The sequence below is a fragment of the Bactrocera latifrons genome, unplaced genomic scaffold (assembly GCF_001853355.1).
Source record: "Bactrocera latifrons isolate USDA-ARS-PBARC rearing strain unplaced genomic scaffold, ASM185335v1 scaffold_455, whole genome shotgun sequence".
Taxonomy (NCBI): Eukaryota; Metazoa; Arthropoda; class Insecta; order Diptera; family Tephritidae; genus Bactrocera; species Bactrocera latifrons.
Window position 1 is genome coordinate 75,086 of NW_017537107.1, and position 19,798 is coordinate 94,883.

Consider the following 19,798-nt stretch of genomic DNA (forward strand, 5'->3'; position numbering starts at 1 on the left):
TGAAGTATAAATATATAAAAATAAAAAAAAATTATGAGGAATTTCAAAAATTTAGTAGTGTAATAATCTAAGCCCGGAATTTTGAAAAAAGGCATTTTTTTTTACTTTTTTTATAAATGGATATTGTCTTTTAATAAAAGCATTATTTAGTTGCGTGACCTTTAATTTTTGGTTTTGCAGCACAGCGTTGTTGCATTGAAAGTAGACTCTCATGCGTTTTTCACAGCCTCCCATAGTTGCATGGTCGATGTCGACTTATCTTGGGCTGCTGTCTCCTTGACATCAGTCCAAAAATTTTCTTTGGGGTTGATGTCAGTGCACTGTGGCGGCCATTCCATTACCTTGCCATTCGTTTCCTCAAACCACCTTTTAGAAAATTCACATGTGTGCTTGAGATCGTTGTCCTGGTGGAATGTCCAAACAAGCAGAATTTCTTCACTGGCATACGGCAGCATGGTTTTCTGGAGTATTTCGACATAAGGATGTCCAAACTTTGATACTCTCCCGTTTATGTTTTACCGTTTTTGTTGCATATTTAGTCTGGTATTCGGTATTGGGCGGACGTCTTACATATTGACGCGATCCTCTTCTGCCATACTTAACAATTCGTCCGACCATAAAATTATCCTCTATTTTGTCGAAGGCCAATTAAAATTTCCTTTAGGGAATCAAAGTTATTGTTCAACATGAGCTTTAGGCTATAACGGCACTTTTTATGGGTCAATGCCCTCACGCACTTCTAATTACGTTAATGACGTCTTTTACCTCCGTAGCCTTGGCTATCTGACCAAGGAATTGACATCTCTTACTGACAGTTCTGGGTTGCTCCTACGTTTTTATAACTTGATTGGTACCTGATAGCATTACGTACTATTGTGGGTGAGCAATTAAGAATATTTTGAACTTCGACATAAGTTTTGCCCTTAGAAAGGAATTTTTTATCAGGGCGCGTTTTTCAGGCGTACAATTCTTATTTTTCGACATTTATAAATTAATAAATGTAAAATTTTACCATTTACACCAAAAACTTTAATTAAATAAATTAATTTCACCGCGTTTTTAAAATTTTCACAAAAAAATTCAGGTAATTTTAATTTTTCAAACATTTCTTTTACGTACTACTAAGATTTTGACTGACCGAAAATGTGTTAAAAATAAAAAGTCCGGAAAATGTAACAAAAACAACAAGCCAAGCGAAACAAGTTGTTGCATGTTTTCATGTAAACACCTGAAGCTAACTGATTTTGAAGTGCATCCCAACAAAAAAGATTGAATAAAAAAGTATGATCTCGTATATTAAATTAATGAATGAATAAGTATTCGGTATGTTTTGCTTTACTTTCTTTTTCATTACGTTTAGCATACATACATATGTGTGTGCTTCGATAGCGAAAGCAGAAAAGTATCGCAATGTCGAAAGTTTAAGTTGTTAGTAATATATTCCAGAAATGTTAGGTAAGAATTAAGGGAGTAGTGTTATTTATTTATTGCACTTGCATAAATTGATTTTCACTGTAAAATTCGTTTATGATTATTATGAATTATATCTGTTATAGTTCAAGTTGTTTTGATTTAAATGGGAAATCCCTTCGTTTCAATCTACCTTCTATGTTATATTTGGTATGGTATTTGACTTGTTATTTGCTCAACATAGAAACATTATGAGCTATGTATATCAACGATAGCACATTCAATGAGATATCTGGTAATAGAGTGAGTGGCACGTTGCAAGTTTAACTGTGCTATCTACTCCCACAGCAAGGGTGCCTGCAGAGTAGACGCTCTAAGCCGAGTCGAGGGTAAAACTGTTGATCGATTTTAGGAAACGCAGAATAAATCCGATATTCACCGCTGAATTACATGTGTATTTTGCTATGCTACTAGTACATGTTAATTTTTTAATATGGTAATTTTATTTGTGCTTATGCAACCGAAAAGGAAAGACTTGGATTCTTCAGATCAATTACATTTTGCTCCAGCTCTGTGGTGAATATTATAAAAAATATATCGGCATTAATAACAAATACAAATAGGGATGACCTTGGCTGAAAGGTTGAAAGAGTTTAAAATTTTGTATAAGGATCTAAGACGTTATCCGCAAACGTTTTTTGAATAAACAGTGGTACCTCGATACTTGTAACATCTCGATTCTTATATTTTACATTATGTACTCAGTACTTGCGACATCAAAAATTTTGACCTCGATACTTGCGACAAGACCTTGTCGATTTTGTTAACGGTTCCTTAGTTGGAATACATTTCTGGGAAGTCCCATTTTTTTCGACGTTGAATTGTTGTAACTCTTACGCATGTGCGTTTCGGAAGATTTGAATCAGTTTTAACTGACGTTTTGTGTAGTACGTTTTCATAAAGGAAAAAGTTTACGGTGCTAACAATAAAATAGAAAGTTGACATTTTAAAGAAACTACGTGAGAGATATTCTGTCAATTAACCAAAAGTTTTTAAATGCATACGTTTAAACCATCAGAACTTCCACAAATTGAAAAATCACTCATGAAATGGTTTGCAAAACATCGAGCAAAGAACTTACCATACAAAAGTATAGGAAAAGCCAGGTGACTTTCGTGCTAGCAGTCACAAATTCCAAAAACATATTTGGAATACGAGCATTGAAAATGTATGGCGAAAAACTTTCGAATAATACTCATTCAGTTAACCCATTTTTGCAAATCTTAAACAAAAAAGTTACTAAATCAGGTTTGCACAAGGAGCAGATATACAATGCCGATGAGTATGGCCACTTTTGGAAGCTTTTGCCTGATAGAACTCTCCGGCTCCGGGACATAAAATCAGTAAAGAAAGAATAACTTGTTTGTACGAATGATAATCATAGACTAAAATAAAAGGAGTAAAATTAGAGGTTATTGTGAAGTCATTGAATCCACGCTAACTTAAAAATTTTACGGATTAGCTACCAAGGAAATAAAAGTGCTTGGATGACCTTGGCTTTATTTGAAGAATGGTTTCACAAAACATTTGTTTCTCCGTTGTCAAAATCTTTCCGAAAAGGCTATTTTACTTATTGATAATGCTAACTGTCACCCCAAAGAAGGAGAGTGAAAGAGCACTGATGGTCAAATTTTTGGTGATGTGTCATCTTCCGAATTGCACTGCTGTTATGCAGCCTATGGACCAGAATGTCATAAGGCCGAATATCTGGGGAAGTATTAATGATAGCGATTGTGACTTCGGACCTTTTTGTAGCAAATAAAATTTCCTACAGGTTTGTCAAGTACATTTTTTCTATAGGTCTTGACCTAAATAAGTAAAAAATGCGAATTTCGTGGAAAATCAGGTTTAGAGCACCGTACTACCGCGCCGGTTTGAGTTTCGACTTTGTCGTAATGGGAGAGTGTTCAATTCTGAGGAATATGTGTTTAAAGCCACAGCGATGCCATAAAATGCCTCTGAGCTATAGAAAATTTTTTTTTCAACGGAAAATTTTTACATTCCTTGGTCCAGTCCTTAATGTTAATATTAAGCGCTCAAATTTTCGGGGAATTTTTTAGGGTATTTGCAAGGAAATTTTATACTGGTATTGAAAACAATGAATAGTTAAAAAAAAAAACACCCTAATGTATATAAAAGAAAGTCGTGTTAGTTACACCATTTATAACTCAAGAACGGCCAAACCAGTTTGGCTTAAAATTGGTGGAGAGATTCTTTTTATCCTTTTTTGTCATAAGTCAGTGCAATTCATGAATACAAAAAATATATTTCAAATCATAAGAACTTTGTATGTTTGTAAGAATCATTTGAATATTTTATTACTTCAAAAAATAAAAACCCAAGCCAGAAATGGCTGCATGTGTAAATTCAATAAATTTGATGTTGATATTGATGGAATCTTTCCCGAAAATGACGTGATGCAAGGAGGATACTAAATGTTGTAAATAAAAGTCTGTAAAATAACAAAACAAAAATCCCGTTAAAAGCGCCGTGTTAACATGGCTCGATTTCAGAAGACATTTTGCATCAAATTCGTATTCCCTTCATAAATGACGATCTTGAGATGAATAAGGAGATACATAACAGCAATTTTGATCGAAGAGATTCGGAAGGCCAGCGCCAAATTGTGAAATGAATGACTGCATTGCTTAATGATAAATCTGTTGAATATTTCTTTGAGCAATTGTTGACTATCGGTAATGGTTGAGTACCTGTTAATGAATCGAGTGAATAACTCTGTAACTTTCTCTCATGCAAAGACGAGCTTATCAACAAATATTATTACTAACCACAGAAGTAATGAATTGTTGAGTAAGCGAGCAATTTAACAGCAAATAATAAAGATGTAGAATACCTAACGTATGAGTTCAGAATCAGGACATCGGATCAATGTATGAATTGAATTGAATTGGCTAAGTAATAATAGATAAGTCACTAACTAATTATATTGAATATTTAAACACCTTGGATGAGTCTGGCTTGCGGTTTGAGATTAAAATACTTAAATTTCCGATTCTGTCATTCGTAATGACAAATCAAAAGGTCAATCTTTTAAAGTTTGTGGTTTGAATCTGGAATATCTATGTTTTTCGCACGGTTAATTGTATGTGGCATGTTCAATGGTCATCTGCGTTGTTCGTTCTTGCACCTGATAATTAAACAGAAAACATCGCGTACAGGTATTTAACTGAAGAGTACGACCTCTGCACTAGAATACATGAACAACAAAGACTCATTAAAATACTTAAATATTTAATTTGTTTTTGACTAAAAAGGCCTTAATATCTATTCATTTCTTTCCTTTAAGCCAAAACAGAGATCGCCGGGTCCTCTAGTATATAATATACGCTTCGAAGTCGTTTTCTTATATTGATCAGCTTTACGCTCGGCGTCGGCCAGCTTTTACTCTGCCCTGCCTGTGTGATTTCGTATGAAAATGTATGCGGCTCGGCTTTGATCGTCCAACTTGGGAATATCGTTGTTGTATACTTCATAGCTACGCAATTCGTATAAAACAAAGGTTAATGTAAACGAGGGTTTTTTGGAGCAAAGAGTTCAAACCTCAAATTTTGCTACACTAAGGGGTTAGGTGTAGTCAGAGTCACGAAAAAAATGAGAATTTTCAGAATGTTTTTTTTGCTATTAAATCGAGGTATTTTACAAAAGTAGTAATATGGCATTATTATAGAATGTGTTGACTAGAAGTCACTAAAATTTCAAAACACAAATTTAATTTCCAAAGTTATAGTTGTTTGTGTTGACCCAGTTCCAAAAAAAATCAAGAGTTAAAAAAAAAAATCGAAATTTCTGAAAAAATAAAAATCCTTCGATCAGGACCGAGTATATTATGTATTCTAAAAGCTGTATAAATTTCATTGAAATCTATTGAGCGGTTTTCAAGTTACAGTTGCCACATGTTCAAAAAACTTATTATAGTTTTGTGAAAAATGCGTTTAAAGTATCACATTAGCGCTTTGAAATGCCCGAACTTTGTTATTTTTCAAATAACGCAAAATCTAATTATCGGATCAACGTAAAATTTTCAGAGAATATTTTTAAGATATAACACTTAACGAAAATACAAAAAAACATTTATTATATACAACTGTATTGCTGTGCGTATTGCCTGTGTAGACTCCATATTGCTTATACGTATACTACTAATTAGTATTCCATATATTGAAAGCAATGAACTGTCACTTCAGCAGTTGGACAGATCAGTTTTCATTTCTATGAAAATTTTGATGTGCTGCCATCCCATTTGCACATATAACGACGGCAGTTTCATATCGGTAATAGGCGTGTTTTATTTGACTATCAAGAGCTAATAGCTAATATGCATTAGCGGGCTTAATTTACCGTGCGATTTTGTACTGTGATTCAGTCTGAAGTCTCTAAATTTGAGATTTTAAGTTAAAGACAATTTTTGAGACGATTTTGCTATTCTGTAAGTGACAGTCACAAAATCTATTACATTTCATAATTCGGAGATGTTTTTAAACTTGAATGAAAATAAATATGTCGATAACAAATATTAAATTTTCTATAACATAGTCAGAAACATAATTATTAATAAAAATAAAAATATATGTTGACTTTGTTTCATAATATATACAAAATTTTTGTAAAATTGATTTATTTTTAACCTTTTCGTGTTTGAGTTGCTTACAAAATATAGAAGAACGACAATCGATTAATATCTATGTTGATCTCTATTCAGTATATTCAAAATGGCAGACAAGAGTTCTTATTAGTTTTGTGACCCGCTAACTGCTAGGTCTCAAATGTGAGGCAATATTTTGAGACTAACGTTAGAGAATATTTAGTTAATAGTAGCTAGTCACATATTGAGATTTCACCTCAAAATGTCTCAAGTAGAGACTGGTTAAAGAATCCCGCAATTATATTTACTTGCGCATTTGACCCATGTTAATGCAAGCTAAAGCATAAAATTTCAATGCGCATTAATGTTGCTTATTGCATATAAATTTTGCTCGTCTGTCAGGGCTATAAATTGTGGACAAATAAAACGCTCTTATAGCCTTGACAGACGAACAAAATTAATTCGCCTTAAGCAACGCTAAAACGCATTGAAATTTTATGATGACAGATGGCAGACTTGTGCATTTAGACAGCTGATAGTGAAATTTGTTGATTTATTTAATTAAAAAACTCCTTTATTACCAACTACCTTAAAAGATAATAGAGTGAAATTAAAAGCAATAATTGATTGTAATGCGGAAAAAGTGTGCGAAAAAGTTAAGAATATTAGAAAAATGGATAGTAAATTGTGCGTTATTTTATTTTCTGCCATTTAAAAACATTAAAATTTGTTTTTTTTAATATACTTTCGCATAATTTAATTAGCAATATAAAAACTGTTTACATCTGATGCGTAAATACACAAAGAAGGCGACAGTTTTCAAGCGACATCTGTCAAACAATAGCAAAAATTCACCATTTTAGGCAGTGTTGTCTACTCAAATTTGGTACCGTTCCCACGACAGTCGGGTCTACGAAAACCGGAACGGACCCGGATTTTTATCCGGCCAAGGACTGTCAACTCGGCAGAATTCTGCCGTTACAACAACAACAACTCAAATTTGGTAAATTCAGCTAAATGCACAAAATTTTTATGCATTATTAACTTGCATTAACATGGGTATATTAATTTACTATAATGTATAAGCATATTTATTTTATTGTTTTGATGATATTAATACAAAAAAGTTATAACAAATGTTCATATTCGTATTAATTTTAACTTAAACAAAACACAAAATTTTGTTAATTTTGGTTTGTCAAGGTCCGTATCCATCCTAAGTAATAGCAGGAACAGCGAAAAACGCTGCTTTCTTAGTGAGCAAAATATGTCAAAAAAAATAGTAAACACGCAGAAATACGCCATCTTTTTTTTTCATTTGAACAATCTTGTAATTGCTCAATACGCATATGTATGTATATAGTTTTGTACACATCTAAGTTTTCAATTACAATATTTCATAATATCAAATATCAAAACTGAAAACAAACTATTAAAAATAGTTTATATATTTATAAATAATAGCATTCGACTCTTATTTTGAGTTATTTTAAGAAAATTTCAAACATATTGGAGACAACTTTTATATTTACTACAGTATATTGAGCTTGGCAACCCTGCGTTGCGAGAGAGCAATCAGCTCACACGGGTCTACGTTTTTGGCTGTTTGCGCTATAACTGCTTAAGAAGAAAAAAACATTATTTCTTCGAGTAATTTTGACAGCTGGTTTCGCATTGTGAAAGATGCACATTAGAATATGTATGTAAGTATGTGGTAACATACATTTTTTCATTGCGACATAAGGAGTGTTATTGATGATTGGTAAGTTTTATACAAATACTTCATAATAATGATTTTACCTTATTTAGGATGAATTTAACGATTACTGTGAATTTCTTTCAAGAAACATTTGTTGATTTCATATTTCTTCGCGAAACCAGCATTCAAAAAATTTATCAAAAGTTAGTACTAGATTTCCTCAGAGCTGCAAACTAGCAGAAGAAAATTTACCGCAAGACCATTTCTTAAGCGTTTTTTTATATGAAGTTTTTACATTTCTTGAGAGCTGGATCCTAAGCTTCAAAAGAAACTAGTATCTCTATTGCCAATTCTTTTTTTTTTTTTTTTTTGGAAAAAAGATAGCTATTGTGAATGAAAAAAGCGATAAACTGGCAATTCCTCTAGTTCAATATACAAGATATGATAGCTTATGACAAGCTTATGTTGGCTAAGTCTTCCATATAAAATAAGCTAATAGCTTGATTTGCTGGTGAAATAAAATACGCCTAATATTAAATTTAGTAGAGCGAGTATTAAGACGGTTGTGTTAAATTATAAAAATAAAGTACATTTTCAAAATAATTTAATACATTTTTGCAACAAATTCATATTTAGTTTAATATTGTTAATTTGTAGAAAAATTACTCAAAATATATTGGCGATTATGTCTTAATACATATAATAATCATAAATCAAAATATCATTCCTATTTAATATAGACTGGTGACCACATTATTAGTTAAAGTTCTATGTTTGTTGTACTAAATTTCGCCTAGAGACCCACTGTAAATTGCAACGGTATATTATAACTGTGCATAAAAATGTAGCACATGTTTGCGTGACAAATTTAGACACTTTAACTAAAATTCGGAGGTTTGATGAATTGGTTTTTGAGTGTGCTGGTGCTTGGTCACATAATTAATGACACCAATTTTTGTTATATTAACACAAAAACTTGTGGTAAGTTGTGTATATCATTTGTATATTAACTATATATTCAAATTTAAGTAATAAAACTGTTAGACATGGGTTATATGGATTACTTACAAGGACGTGAAGGAAAAAATGTCCATTAGAGTCGTAGCGAAGGAACTTTTGCGCTCAAAATCAATAGTTCGCCATGCTTTGATTCATTACGGAAGTACAGGGAATAAAATAAGAAAAAAAACGACCCAAAGGACGATTGTGTTGTATCAACACGAACCATCAGACGACGTTTTTTTGAAAATGGGCTACGGGGTTGTATCGCAAGAAAAAAACCGCACGTGTCAAACAAAAATTTAAAGCGTTGTAGTAAATTTGCAAAGGAGCATGTCGGAAAACCCTTAAATTTTTTGAAACAAATACTGTGGGGCGATGAATCCAAGTTTAATTTGTTTGGCTCAATGGGAAACAATTTGTTCGACGTCCTCCAAACAAGGAATTTCACCGTGTATACACTTTAAAAAGGGTTAAGCATGGTGGAGGCAGTATTATGGTTTGGGCTGCGCTTTCGTGGTACGGCGTAGGTTCGACCGATAACTCAAAGAATGGGCCAATATTTATATAAAAATATATTGTCGAGCACAATGAAGCCTTGTGCAAAGGAACACGTGCCTGAACCATACATTACGGTTTTGGATTGGCTTGCCGGACTTAAATCCAATCGAAAACCTCTGGGCAGATGTCATAAGATGCTTAGGAAAAAATCAAGCAAAAATGCTGACGAATCATTTCAAAATTAAATTTTTTAGTATTATTTTTAATATACTAATTAAAATTTGAAGTGTCCTTAATTAGTTGACCAAGTCAAAATAGATATACAGTATCGGACAAAACATTTGCAACTGAAATATTATAATGAAAATATTGTCGATTACACAGAAAATAATTTCCGGAGACTTACTATTTTAATTCTATGTTAAATATTGGATGTTAATTAAGGTAAAAAACGCAAATTTAATAATATTCTTCAGCTTATTTGTTTAATATATGGTTGTCAAAAAAGTCTTGCGGTATTTTCGTTAGTTGGCGCTGAGAGCGAGTAGTTCTAGTTTTATTCGTAGCATCGGGTCATGCTATACCTTTTTGAAAAGCTCATTCCACGCGCTAACACGTGTTTGATTGATTGTCGTTTCTTTTAAGTCGTTCGTGAGTTATAGCGTCGCAAACATGGAGAAAAATAAAGAGAAAATACGGCATATTTTATAGTACTACTACGATAAAGGCAAAAATGCATCTCAAGCCGCCCATAAAATTTGTGCAGTTTATGGAACCGATGCAGTTTCCATTTCCACCGCACAACGATGGTTTCAACGTTTTCGTTCTGGTGTAGAGGTGGTCGAAGATGCGCCACGCTCCGGAAGGCCTGTYATCGAAAATTGTGATAAAATCGCGGAATTGGTCGAAAGAGTCCGGCATAGTAGCAGCCGTAGCATCGGTCAAGAGCTGGGCATGAGTTATCAAACACATTTTATGAACAATTGAAAATTCATAAATAAGGCAAAGCAATTGTAACTCAATGAAAACGGTTCACTATTTTTAATGAAATAAAAGAAAAACTTAGTATTTTGCAGAAAACTCATTATTCTCAATAACTGCTTGGCATCGCAGCGGCATTGAAGCTGTGAGGTTATCCACTATACTTTGGGGTATATTTCTAAATGCCTCCAGAGCCTTTTGAAAACACTGATCGGTATTTGGCAGATTACTGCGATAAATTCTTTTTTTTTTTATAATTTCCCATAAATTTAAATAGGACTAAGGCCTCGAGACTATGGAGGCCACTCTATTACATCGACTTTATTCCTCTGTAACCACGATTTTGGGACCTATGCCATATGCTTCGGGTCGTTGTCCTGGTGGAAGACCTACTTAAGTGGCATTTCCCATTCAGCATGTGACTAAATTACGGATTCCATAATGTCTCTGTAAATGTACCGATCCATGCTACAAAATACGATGAGGCGGCCACAAAACCAGACGCAGAAAAGCATTCCCAGGCCATAACATAGCAACTATGTTTCACTATTTTTAGACAATGATCGCGATAAACATTACAAAATATGTAACTTCAATGCTGTAAATTTAAAAACAAGAAACAAAAAGCAATTCGAATAAAAATGGCATTGCAAGACAAAAAAAAAATCTAGAACTTCGCTCTAGTTGCAAATGTTTTGTCCGATACTGTATATGATTAATTTTTGTCGCACGTAGAATTGAAAACAAGTTTTTCGTTAAATTTTCAATAAATATACATATGTCTTAGAAGATAATAAATATAGCAACTCAAGTTTAAAAAAAATATGAGGCTTTTAAATTATAAAATAAACCAATGTTTTAACAGAAAACGGAGTGTCCTTAATTCTGTGACCACCAGTGTATATTACTTTAATTAGTATATAAAATTTATAATACAATTATTATAGTCCGACAATAGGAAATTGTTTTTTTTTCTCAAGAAATAAATTTATAGAAAAAATTATTTTTCTCCGTTTTTTATAAAGAACATAAATTTTTTTCATCCATATAAAAATTTAAACAGTTCAAGACCTCAAAACATGCGCTACATCAGCTCGAACATACATATCTACCCGACGCCTTTTCGCATATGGTTATGATATGATAACAAATGACCATATACAAATTTAGCACTGGCAATGGCAATAGATTTGACAGTCAGTATGGTTTGGGAGCCATACACTTTAGTTTGTCGAATTGCCCCGTTATGGAATTAAAATTGCTCCAATATGTTTTCCTTTTTCGTAGTGTTAAATGAAAGGTATTTTTTATGCTTATGACATAGCAGAGAGTACAACGACTATGATTAAGTCAGAACCTACCGTCGTGCCAAAAACACAATCAAATTAATTCAGTTCATCATAGACGACATTGTTGATCAATTCGAGTACCGACCAGGGTCAACTGATTTGAAGACAAACGGTTCGAATTTTGTACATGAATCGAACTGACAGAGGAGCGAATCAATACTTAATTATGAACAAAAATTTATTACACGTTGCAGTTCTCTGATACATACCTAATTATATGCAACTGTGTAAATCTCGTCATCGTTTATATGTTTGCAGTACTTCAGGGCATTGGCATCTTAATTCAATCGCAGCATTCGTCACTTGCAGTAATATAATCTTAATAGCAAAACTCTATATAGGTACATATACAAATGAAATATGAACATGAAAACTAAATCATGTGCAAGCTAATTATTATTAAATACAAAAAATGTTTATACAAATACTAGAGGACCCGTCCACGCTTTACTGTGGCTGACACTTAGATAATACTACTGCTACCATCTTTATGATTTCTATTAGTAAGATTATAACTATTAGTTAATGAGATATAGCATTTTTGTAAAGGAACTTGAGTTAGTTTACAAAAAAATGGATCAAATGCTTTTTCGTGTTTTAATAAAGCATTGCTTTTTGGGGGAAAATACTGTTGATACCGGTTCTAAAGCGTGGAAAGATGAAAGGCTGGCATTCATCGACTGATTACTGAGTCAGTTGTAATCCATTGCACTGTGTATTTGGTTGCAGTTCTATTCTACTATTCCAAATATTTAGAAGTTTTTATTATTTTTGAGGAAGGATCAGTTAGAGAGCGTTAGAGAGCTGCGCTAATAAACGCTGCTAAATTCACAGTGTCATAGGGAGAACCACGGTCTCCGACGCGCTATTTATAAGCAAGCTCCCGTCGCCCCGGCCGGGCTGTACCGCCCAAGCGCTCGCAATTTTTAAATCTGTAATATCTTCGAAAATATTAACTTAAATCGTACAGATTTATATAAAATCAACAATGTGTTTATGGAATAAGTATTAATACTGTATTGGTTAAAATCGCTTCGAAAATTAGCCATTATTTGTCGTAAAAAGTGAATGACAAAAATTTTATTGTGGGATATCCATAAGGATAGGCATATAACATCGCGGAGTTTTCTGTTGACGTTTTCAATGTGTACAATACTTAGTAAATTTTTTGAAAAATCCTCGTAAGGTTCAGCCTGCATTTGCAATGTAAGCGGGAAAATGTAATTATTTATACTATTATTTGTAATTAAAAGTATTTCTTCACTATTTAAGGGATGTTATTATACATATAAACCTTCCTCTTCATTCACTATCTGTTAAGTAAAATCCGTTGCGTAGTTTTGAAGATTTTAGCATACAAAGGGACTTAGGACAGAAAAGGCCACTTTGTTTTATACTATGTATTGATAATTACTTATTGGTTTATTAATTGCATCATTAATACAACATAGTATAGTGTGTCTTTGTATTGGGTTTTCTATTCTTCATCATCATCAATGTAATATCTTAAATATAATCTATTAATGTGACATATTGATTATTAAAAACGTCTGTATGTAGGTGTTGATGATGGCCGGGCGCCCATTAAAAACATGTCCCCACCACCAACAGACGGTGTCAAATCTGAATCCGATGGTAATCACGTTCAACAAGCTTCATCCCCAGCTGAAGCTAGTCATAAAAAGGAAAAGTCTGTTCTGCAAGCGAAATTGACAAAGTTGGCTATACAAATTGGTTATGCCGGTTCTACAATAGCTGTATTAACTGTTATTATACTAGTTATCCAGTTCTGCATAAAGACTTTTGTTATTGAAGAAAAACAGTGGAAAAATACTTATGCAAACAATTTGGTTAAACACTTGATTATTGGCGTCACCGTATTAGTAGTAGCAGTTCCAGAAGGTTTGCCATTAGCTGTTACACTGTCGTTAGCATATTCCGTGAAGGTTGGTATATATTAACCATCTATAATGGCGGACTGATTGCCTTTTAAAAACTATGTAGAAAATGATGAAAGACAACAACTTAGTGAGACATTTAGATGCTTGTGAAACCATGGGTAACGCCACTGCCATTTGCTCGGACAAGACTGGTACTCTTACAACAAATCGAATGACTGTCGTTCAATCTTATATATGTGAAAAATTGTGTAAAGTTCTTCCAACTTTGAACGATATACCGCAACATGTGGGCAATTTGATAACAATGGGTATTTCAGTGAATTCAGCTTACACATCCAATATCATGGTAAGAGTAGACGAAAAAGAGTTTACACCGTATAACACTTCATTCCCTAACAGCCTGGTCAAAATCCTGGAGATCTACCAATACAGGTAGGCAATAAAACTGAGTGTGCTTTGTTAGGATTCGTTCAAGGTTTAGGAGTTAAATATCAGTCGATTCGTGACGAAATTACTGAAGATAAGTTTACAAGAGTATATACATTTAATTCCGTTCGCAAAAGTATGGGCACAGTCATTCCTCGTCCAAATGGTGGATATCGCCTATTTTCAAAAGGAGCTTCTGAAATTATGCTTAAAAAGTACGAATAATAATGAAACATTGATTTTTGGAAAAACCTGAGTAATAATATTCATATATTTTAGGTGTTCTTTTATTTATGGCCACGACGGAGTTTTGGAAAAATTCACTCGCGACATGCAAGAGCGACTCATACGAGAAGTCATTGAACCGATGGCTTGTGATGGCCTTCGTACTATTTCCGTTGCATATCGTGATTTTGTACCTGGCAAAGCAGCTATAAACGAAGTTCATATTGATGGCGAACCAAACTGGGATGACGAAGATAATATTATGACTAATTTGACATGCTTATGTGTTGTAGGAATTGAAGATCCCGTCCGTCCCGAAGTTCCTGATGCTATACGGAAGTGTCAGAGAGCTGGCATAACTGTCCGCATGGTTACCGGTGATAACATTAACACTGCACGTTCAATCGCTTCTAAATGTGGTATATTGCGCCCAAACGACGATTTCCTCATTTTAGAAGGCAAAGAGTTCAACCGTCGAATTAGGGACAGTAATGGAGACGTGAGTGAATCGCATTAGCTTAATAGGTCATAGTAAAATAAAAATTGTGTAAAAATTTTGTTTACAGGTTCAACAACATTTACTTGATAAAGTGTGGCCAAAGCTTCGAGTGTTAGCGCGTTCATCACCAACAGACAAATACACCCTTGTTAAAGGTGTGTATGTTTTCCTTTGTCGATTAATAAACTATCATATCCCTAAAAATAAAATAACTTTGTGCGGACAGGTATTATTGACAGCAAAGTAAGCGAAAACCGTGAAGTCGTCGCTGTGACTGGTGATGGAACTAATGATGGTCCGGCGTTGAAGAAGGCTGACGTAGGCTTTGCAATGGGGATTGCTGGGACGGATGTGGCAAAGGAAGCCTCTGATATTATATTAACAGATGATAATTTCAGCAGTATTGTGAAAGCAGTAATGTGGGGACGAAATGTGTACGATTCAATTGCTAAATTTTTGCAATTTCAATTGACAGTGAATGTCGTTGCCGTGATTGTTGCATTTATTGGCGCATGTGCAGTCCAAGATTCACCACTAAAGGTATATGTTAATCGAAAATAAATGCTTGTAGTTTATATCCCATTGCGTGTATCAACAGGCTGTTCAAATGTTGTGGGTAAATCTCATTATGGATACTCTTGCATCATTGGCCTTAGCAACTGAACTTCCAACACCAGATTTGCTTTTACGTAAACCGTACGGTCGTACTAAACCTTTGATATCACGCACAATGATGAAAAATATTTTGGGACAAGCTTTGTATCAGCTATTTATTATTTTCGGGCTATTGTTTGTGGGTAAGAATATTTGTTCAATTATTATCTGTTTTTTATTAAAATATACATGGTGTGAATTTTAGGAGATTGGATACTTGATATTGAATCCGGGCGTGGCCAAGACCTTGGTGCTGGACCTACACAACATTTCACTATAATTTTTAATACATTCGTAATGATGACTTTGTTCAATGAGATAAATGCAAGAAAAATACATGGACAGAGAAATGTAGTAGAAGGTTTATTCACTAATCCGATATTTTATACAATATGGATTTTCACAATGATTTCTCAGGTATGCATTTTATTCCGATTGATATAAGCGAATAAGTAATTTGAGTTTTTCTAGGTTGTTATTATACAATACGGTAAAATGGCATTCTCCACTAAGGCACTGTCTCTTGATCAGTGGTTATGGTGCATATTTTTTGGTATTGGTACGTTAGTATGGGGACAATTAATCACTTCAGTGCCTACAAGAAAATTGCCTAAAATTTTATCGTGAGTACATATTTTCGATATAATAAAAAAGCTTCCAGTCTTTGACATAACTGTATCTTTATCTATACACTACACACATAAAAGATGCTAGAAAATAAATGTATGGAGTCTTTTGTGCTAGAAATTTAGTATTTAGTTATACTGTGAGGGAATTATATTGACGTAGTTGCATAGTCACTCATATACATATATTTATGGATATAGTAATAGGTAGCAGTTTAAAGGGGTTAAGTGGGTTTCAGAGGTTCAAAAAAAGTATTTTATTACGATTTTTTTTAATAGTTACTATTATTTTCTGAAATTTTTATAAAAAAATTTTGAAAATTCAGCCATTACGATCTCATCTCCCTGCTGCCGCTTTGTTGTTATTTTCGCCATTTATTAGCTCGAAAAAATAAATTGTAACAAATCCCTTCCTTCAATTACTATATAATGTTATTTTAAAGATGTTGGCAAAATTTAAAGAAAATCGGTCCATAACTTTTCGAGAAGTCGTGTCTACCGACTACAAAAATAATGTTTTGAGGTAAACGCGTTTAAAGTTTTAGTTTAGTTTAAATAACATGCTTCCTTATGATGCGCTCCATTCATCACGTGGTCTAATGGGAAGTGTCTACCTCTTAGGAGTTTGCTCGAATTGATTTAAAATTTTTGGAGAATAATTTGAACATATTGTGCTACTTAATAAGACAAAAAAAAAAATAATTTTTTTTTAATTTCCAAACCCACCTAACCTCTTACCTTAATAGCTTTGATAGGTTTGCAGTAAAACTATTTTATTTTAGTTATATCTCTGCTTTACTGTATTAAACGGAAATATGTCGTAAATTTTCTTTCCGAGCATTAAAACTGAAGTTTTTAACAAGAAATAGCAGTGGACAAAATAATTGGTGTAAAATATGTTTTCTCAATCTTCATCTTCCTGATTGGCGTAGACACCGCTTACGCGATTACAGCCGAGTTAACAACAGCGCGCCAGTCGTTTCTTCTTTTCGCTACGTGGCGCCAATTAGATATTCCAAGTGAAGCCAGGTCCTTCTCCACTTGGTCCTTCCAACGGAGTGGAGGTCTTCCTCTTCCTATGCTTCCCCCGGCAGGTACTGCGTCGAATACTTTCAGAGCTGGAGCGTTTTCGTCCATCCGGACAACATGACCTAGCCAGCGTAGCCGCTGTCTTTTAATTCGCTGAACTATGTCAATGTCGTCGTATATCCCGTACAGCTCATCGTTCCATCGAATGCGATATTCGCCGTGGCCAACACGCAAAGGACCATAAATCTTTCGCAGAACTTTTCTCTCGAAAACTCGCAACGTCGATTCATCAGTTGTTGTCATCGTCCAAGCCTCTGCACCATATAGCAGGACGGGTATTATGAGTRACTTATAGAGTTTGGTTTTCGTTTGTCGAGAGAGGACTTTGCTTCTCAATTGCCTACTCAGTCYGAAGTAGCACCTGTTGGCAAGAGTTATCCTGCGTTGGATTTCTAGGCTGACATTGTTGGTGGTGTTTACGCTGGTTCCAAGATAGACGAAATTATCAATATTATTATCAATATTAAAAAAAAAATTAAGTTAGCCGTTATTACATCCACTGGTTTTAATAACCTGTACCCGTGGTTCATATCTTCAGTGGTTTTTCATAAGTTTTCCAATTCTATTCGGCATGAATGGATTTAATTTTGACATTTTTCAATTTTGGTTTCATCTCAAAGTTTCTTTACTTTCCGCCACAATTGCTCCTTATTATGAAATGAAAAGGCTGCCAATCTCCTGTTAAATCCACTCCATAAGTTCTCAAACGCGTTGGTATCAGAGAATTGACTTACCCCGCTGTGTGTTTCGAGTTATTATCTAGTTGATTGATAACACCATCTCAGTGGCATGTTTTTTTAGTCCATGGTAACATAACGTTTTACAAAATATCTCTGTACTCTTAGCCTACCATTGTGTCCTTTGTCTAAAATAAAAGACCAACGTCTTGCCAGGTGAAATATCCCAACACCAGTATCTTTTCGCCCCAATGATTTATTGTCTTTGTGGTGTATCTTCGCTCGAACTCTTTACCTTTAAGCCGGTAGACAGTTCATTTACAATCATTTCCGTAAATATTAATTTTAAGTTCGTCACTGAATAAAAAATTTCGGCACTTTTTTTTTGTGTTCAGCACGAAAATCCCTTCTGTGAGTGGACTTTTCGTTGAAGAGAATTTTTCTGGTTTTATGCCCCGGTAGATTCCTGTTATTAATGGGTACCGAGGTGTCCGGGAGCTAATATTTAGTCCAACTCGTTGCCATGAGCAGTATGTGGGATTCTTCAATCAGGTCGTATTTTCTTGGACGACCACGAATTGTAATTCATTTGTAATTTTTTTGTTAAGAGACTTAGTTACAAAGTTTTCCGGTCGTCCTAACGTATTTGCAATGAATTTGCAAATTTTCCTTCATCACGAAGGATTGTTATTACTAATCGGCACTATGCATGCAGTGGCTTTTAAGACCCATTCTAAATAATTTTATTTTTAGTTTTCAAAGGAACATAAAATTGTAAATGCTCTAATACTTAAATTGATATGAAAAAGACTTTGAAATATCTACTTTTTTTAACATAACCTACCCATATTTACCCAAATATAACGCTATACAAAGTAGTTGCAACAAAATTTGACGAAAAAACGGTACCAACTAAACTCACCTATTATTTTGTTCACATATGTTATGCACAATGTGAAATGGTGGGACTACATAGTAAAATATAAGTTATATTACTAAAGGGTTTTGGGTTATGAATTAAAATTAAATTAGATTTAATGTATAATACATTTTGAAACATTTGCAGTGTAGAACAATCGAACTGATGATGGTTTCATAATAACTACTTTGACGGATATCATTGTATTAAATTTCATATAGAGATGTGTGTAATAATTAATATATTTGAATTTGAATATTAGTTTTAGCATCGTAAAGGTAAACAAAATTACGCTTTAAGAACTGACCGGAAGTCCTATAATTTACATGGAACAACCATGTAGTCGCAATATGATTGGATTTAAAGTGCACGCTTGATTAAACAAATGTGGACGTCCTTCATTTAGATACAGACTTAATGAAACTGAAAAACAAAAGTTTAATATTCTATATATATTTCATATACTTATAAAATCAGTTTATTTACTTAATACACTTACCCATATACGATATTATTTTCATATGTGTAGCGAAAAGTGCTTAATTAAAATTCTTTTGTTATTTTTTTTTAATTATCTGTCTATTATATATGTAACAATTTGACTCCTGCTGTTAAAACTTTATAAGAAAAATAAAATAAACTTTTAATTAAAAAATTTCTTTAAACGATTTATCACTAAAAGCAATAAAATGTTGTAAAAAGCATTTTATATAAATATTAATCTTTCGTTTAAATCAGTTTGTATGTCCATTATGCTGAATGTGCGTACCCCTTCTACTAATATACATGTATACATAATTTGATTGAAATAACACAACTGGTACAAAGAAAGCAACGTATTTCGCTTACATTTTCGTATATTTTAATTAACAGTTAATAATATTAATATTGAACTCAATTAAAGTTGTATAAAATTACAGGATATTTTTTTTTGTACTAAAACCCGGTTACGCAATATTTTACCGGCTAGTTTTAGTTTTACTAGTTGTTTTTTTTATTTTTTTTATTAAAAATTTGGCGATTCAGTAGAAGTCTTCAAATCAACGAATATGTTTTCAATCATAAAAATATTTGTTTGAAAAAGGTTTTGTAGTTCCAACGTGAATTTCTTCGTGCAAATAAGTTAATTGTGCTGCTATCCTCCTTTCCTATTTAATGTTATTCGAAATTATTCTATCTG

General features: G+C 33.4%; 1 protein-coding gene across 1 annotated transcript in view; it reads left to right on the top strand.

Moving 5' to 3' along the window:
• The window catches only part of LOC108973086 (plasma membrane calcium-transporting ATPase 2), a gene marked incomplete in the record, with an annotated part of 169,641 nt that overhangs the window by 43,266 nt on the left and 106,577 nt on the right, over positions 1-19,798 (top strand). The window contains 9 exon segments of the mRNA XM_018940107.1: positions 13,163-13,548; positions 13,607-13,849; positions 13,903-14,144; positions 14,209-14,653; positions 14,721-14,808; positions 14,880-15,193; positions 15,252-15,450; positions 15,513-15,724; positions 15,779-15,930. Of these exon segments, the coding sequence (XP_018795652.1) occupies positions 13,163-13,548; positions 13,607-13,849; positions 13,903-14,144; positions 14,209-14,653; positions 14,721-14,808; positions 14,880-15,193; positions 15,252-15,450; positions 15,513-15,724; positions 15,779-15,930 (2,281 nt within the window).